Source organism: Juglans microcarpa x Juglans regia, chromosome 1S, assembly GCF_004785595.1.
Source record: "Juglans microcarpa x Juglans regia isolate MS1-56 chromosome 1S, Jm3101_v1.0, whole genome shotgun sequence".
NCBI classification, from domain to species: domain Eukaryota; kingdom Viridiplantae; phylum Streptophyta; class Magnoliopsida; order Fagales; family Juglandaceae; genus Juglans; species Juglans microcarpa x Juglans regia.
Genome location: NC_054595.1, coordinates 3,698,277 through 3,703,110, shown reverse-complemented (window position 1 = coordinate 3,703,110; position 4,834 = coordinate 3,698,277). Strand labels below are relative to the sequence as shown.

At 30.6% G+C, this 4,834-nt stretch overlaps 1 protein-coding gene across 2 annotated transcripts; it reads right to left on the bottom strand.

Moving 5' to 3' along the window:
• Window positions 1–571: 571 nt before the first annotated feature.
• LOC121247546 (cytochrome P450 87A3-like) lies at window positions 572–4,573 on the bottom strand. 2 transcript variants are annotated; one of them, XM_041145902.1, is made up of 9 exons: window positions 4,299–4,573; window positions 3,521–3,845; window positions 3,279–3,428; window positions 2,874–3,122; window positions 2,589–2,678; window positions 2,387–2,465; window positions 1,528–1,634; window positions 1,244–1,371; window positions 572–914 (listed from the first exon to the last, which is right to left on the bottom strand). In XM_041145902.1, exons 1-9 carry the CDS (start codon window positions 4,502–4,504, stop codon window positions 812–814), a joined length of 1,437 nt encoding a protein of 478 aa, XP_041001836.1. In that variant the 5' UTR covers window positions 4,505–4,573; the 3' UTR covers window positions 572–811. The 2 variants fall into 2 exon arrangements, with proteins under 2 accessions (XP_041001836.1, XP_041001837.1); XM_041145903.1 differs by lacking the exon at window positions 572–914 and adding an exon at window positions 1,047–1,072 and having other exon boundaries at window positions 1,239–1,371; window positions 4,299–4,572.
• Between the last annotated feature and the right edge of the window lie 261 nt (window positions 4,574–4,834).

Here is a 4,834-nt window from a genome sequence, read left to right as displayed (position 1 = left end):
AGGCTTAGAGGTCCAAGGGGCGCATGGCTTATTCAAAGAGGCACATTGAAGGAATGCAATGCTTTAAAATTAATTCACAAGAAAAGTGCCATTGGTGGAACTCGGACCTAACCACTTGGCTAGGTATGTATGCCTCTTGGTTTTTAAGTGAAACATCATGACCTTTAAATCAGTATATGTCAGTTGAAAAGTTATAACTTAAGAGTTGTGATCTTTTATATGGTATCACTTCATTCTCTATAAATAAAGGATGAGACCCACGAATATTCTCTCATATTTTTAGTAACTTACACAATTTTGTAGAAAAATTCTAAAAAAAAAAACTTCAGAATTGCTATATGTAGTTGGTAACTTTATTATATCATGGAGGTGAATGGGTTCGGTAGAAAACTCTTTTGAGTGGGGATAATTATCACCTTAAAGATATATAGTGTTCTACACGCTTTAAATCACATTTATTTTTTTAGATTACTGTATCTGCTCAAATTTCTTCAACAATATCCGGTTGCTTTGGTGCACTCAAGAAAAGTGTACTCTTCGTGACGTTGTGGCATATATAAGCTCATGAATACTTAAATCATCATGTTATTGATTGGAAAATTAAACACACACTAATAATCATCAATATCACTAATACATGATTAATTTATTTATAATATATATATATGTACTTATGAAGGTGGTAATTAGTTATTACAATATTCCCATGCATCCTCACCTAATTAAGATATCTCAAAGCAGCAATATATAATAATAGGCATCATTAATTTATTTATTTCGTTTCGCATTGGATCTAATGATCTCTTCTTCATCAGCACTTCATGTCCTTTTCGGAGATCTGAATCGGTAGACCATTCGGGAACACCAAGCCTGGCTTTCGAATCATCTTCTCATCTCCTCCATTTATTTTCCACCTAAATTATAAATATATATATATATTATTAATTAGTTACAAACAAATGGAAAAATAAAAGAGTAAGAAATATTGTTTTTTATCAATAAATAAGTCATACTTATTGTATGCCATATTTTAAATAATTACCATTTAAGTATTGGTTATATTAATATATAAAATTATTTAAAACGTATCACATTAATAAGCTGTGCATGATGTGTAAAAAATGTTTAAATCTAGCTCGTAAAAAGGGAAGAAAAGCTTGAAAAACTTCAAGTAAATATAAAAAGAATATAATTTAGTTGCGATATTCTTTATATATATATATATATACACATATGTATATACCTGTATTTTGTGACCAAGTAATGAATAAATATGGCCATCTGGAGCTTTGCAAAGTCGGCTCCCACGCAGAGTCTCACACCTCCACCGAACGCCATGAACGTTTTAGACCCTGCATGCAATTCTTTTCCCTTTTTTTTTTTTTCCCAATATTCCATTTTGAAGAGAAAATCAAATTAGAAAAATATCCAATATTATAAAATGATTAATTAAATTAACATTTTTGCAGTAATAATATAAATTAAATGAAAATTACATAAATATAAATATATTAATATTATACATACCTCCCATCGCCATGGGTTAAATGTGTGGGGATCGGTGTACACATCTGGGTTTAGATGTAGAGCAGATGGAGCAACCATGACTAGCCAGCCTTCAGGAATTGTATATCCTGCAAAACAAAAACAGAAAAGTGTTCTGATCTTCACAAAATTATTCAAGCTATTCAAGCTATATTTATGAGAAAACTGTTTATTTGTGATCAGTTATTTCTAGCGAAAATAATTATTTCTTGCCAAATGAGTCTGTTTTTATCGTAAATAGTCGTTATCGTCACAAATGCATATTTTTCTTGTAATATATATATTATTCAAGCTATCTATGTTGATTTGGCAAATTATAAGTGGACTATATCTAAACTATTTATATAAAGAGAAATTTTATTTACAGTGCCCAAGTGAGGATTGCGTGTGGACTGCGTGTGCAGACCCATTGATATATTTCATTAAATGAAAATTATTGTAATTTGAGAGGGATATTATTATAATTTTAAAAAGTTTTTGAAGACAAAATTATCCAAGCTTATATGAACAGTCTCCAAATAGGGACTATACGTAGCATTACTCTTATATGGATGATGATCATGATCACATGAATTAATCACTTAAAATTAACGTGCAAACTAACGAATGCATTGAGATGATTAAATTTAAGATGAAGACCAATATTTTTTTACGAGTGGTGTTACATATACTTACAATTTTTATTTACATTTTTATTTATAAGATTCATTTTGTCAGTTTTGTTTTTAAATTCAAATTTTAAATTTTATAATTTTCATCATATCAATTACTGATACGTGAAGAAGTAAATTTTTTGTAAGATTTTATTAAGTATAAATAACATTTTTCTTTTTCTACTTACCCTTCACTTCCACATCTTTTACGACCTTTCTGAAAATCGCCGGGACAATGTTTGCCAACCTTACCGTTTCATTGATAACCTGCAAATTAAAAATTAAGAAATCTCTAAGTTTATTATAAACAAGAGAGTACCATAAAATCCAGTGGATAAATCAAGGTTTAATTACAAATTAGTTTTAATCATAAGCACTACTCGTACGTACCATATGTGTAAAAGTCATCGACTTGTATTCTTGCCACGTAATTTCAGATGTCTCATCATCACGGTTTTTCAGAATTTCCTCATGCTCTTTCTGCCATATATTTCCTTCAATTAATTAATATATCAATCCTCATATATATATATACATATATATTAATTTTTACCAAAAATAAATTATATAAAAATAAACTTACAAATTAACAGTATATCATAAGGATTAAACATAAAGATTAGAAGAAGCTTGAAAAAAAGTTTTTAACTTTAAACAATCTTAATTATTACAAACCGTTAGTTCAGCCAGCACGTCTGGATGATCAGAGATAAACTTTGGTAGTAATGTTAAGGTTGTCGACGTAGTTTCATGATAAGCAAACAGAAGCACCAAGACCAAGTCAATGGCAGATGATTCATTCAAAAAAGACTTTTCACTCTCCACTTCCTCAAGCAAATGATCCAAGAAATCACCACGATGAGTCTTTGATGCTTTCCTATCGTTGTAGATATCCGCAATTATCTTTGTAGCATTTTTACGTCCCTAAAATCAAACACAAAATGAAACTAATTAATTTATATATTAAATATTATTCAAAGACATAAGAAAACGAAATAAACAAGCTGCATGCTCATTTTTCTTATAATTATTAATTATTTCCATTAATATTATGAGCAATATTCAAATAATAATTAGTACCTGGAGACAAGCATGGTATGCAGTGCCAGGGATGTCAAGAGGAAAAGAGAGGAGACCATAGATAAAAGCTTTGAAATTCTCTGCCAATTTCAAAGGTGTCTTTGACTCATCATAACTCATCAACTGCTTAGCAGCATAGTCAAATAACATCTACAAAACAATAGAAATTAGATATATGATCAATATTTGAGAAAATTAATAAAAATTATAGATCGCATGAATTCCGACAATATTACTACTACATTTGAGGTTACTTCCTTCAAGTCCACAGTTCCATTTCTAGCCCAAGCATGCAGATGACTGCAAATCACTACATCCAGTTCGCTCATTACATTTGCCTTGAGGTTTTCGGGGCCAACAAGGTGTAGAATCAAGTTCTTGAGGTATTTGTGAATTACTCCATGATGAGTGAGAAGACTTTTTTTTCCAAGAACTTTCATGAAACTCTCTGTGTACCATAATAAGACAGATCTATCTTCTTGTTGAAAAATGTAAGTGTTGACTTCAGGATCCGTGGAAACTATCACTTTTTTCCCAACTAAGTTTGTTCTAAATACCGCCCCATACCTGAATTAATGAAAAAACAAAACCAGATAAATTTGCAAGTTAATGAAATCATGGGCAATAATTAAGAATATTAGAATTGCAGTATATATGCATGTCATGCATTAAACAAGGAAATTAGAAAATATTAAAATGGGATCAGGAAAGGAAAATTAAGATGGCAATTATGATAAGAATAATACTATAGTAAGTGTGGAGAGTACTCTCTACTGCACGCATTGGTAATATAAAATTTCATGATAGATCCAAATTATTAATCTTATTCTATTGGTTAACACAGAAAGTGTTAATTATTTATATTATATTCTTAAAAGAAAGAATGTAAGTACATCCTCGATACCAGCTAATAAGTAAGAAGACTCATGCATGCAATATATCTTTTAGAACTTTAGTATTCATGATCGATAGAATAATATATATATATATATATATATTTATATAAATGATGTTACGTACTTCTCCGTTCTGTTTCTAATGAAGGGAGGGATGCTGTGAAATGGATGAGAAGCGAAGAACTGCAAGGTTTCACCGATAATGGGAAAGCCCATAGAACCAGGAGGAAGCTTGCCATTGCACTTGGGGTTAAGCCACATGTAAACCCAGTGACTAATCCCAACTGCAAGTAAAGCAGTAAGGCATAGAATAAAGAACCACATGATCATGATCAATATCTTTAAATATTGCCCAGTAGTACTGAATCAATGGCGGTACTTGATTTCCAAAGCTTGGGGAGGAGCTTCTTTATATAGGCAAAAATGGTACTGTAGCCAGGCTGAGCTACATACATACGCAATTACGTGGACATGGGTACAGCCGTGAACGAGAGTAGATTATAATTAGAGAGAGAGAGACAGAGAGAGTAGATTTACGTATATTTATATTTTGAAGTATAAATTAAATTAAATGCCCGCATGATTTCCTCGACCGTACGTATCAATTTATGTGATTGAAAATTAATTAATATTTAAGATGAAGAGTAACATTTTAACAAT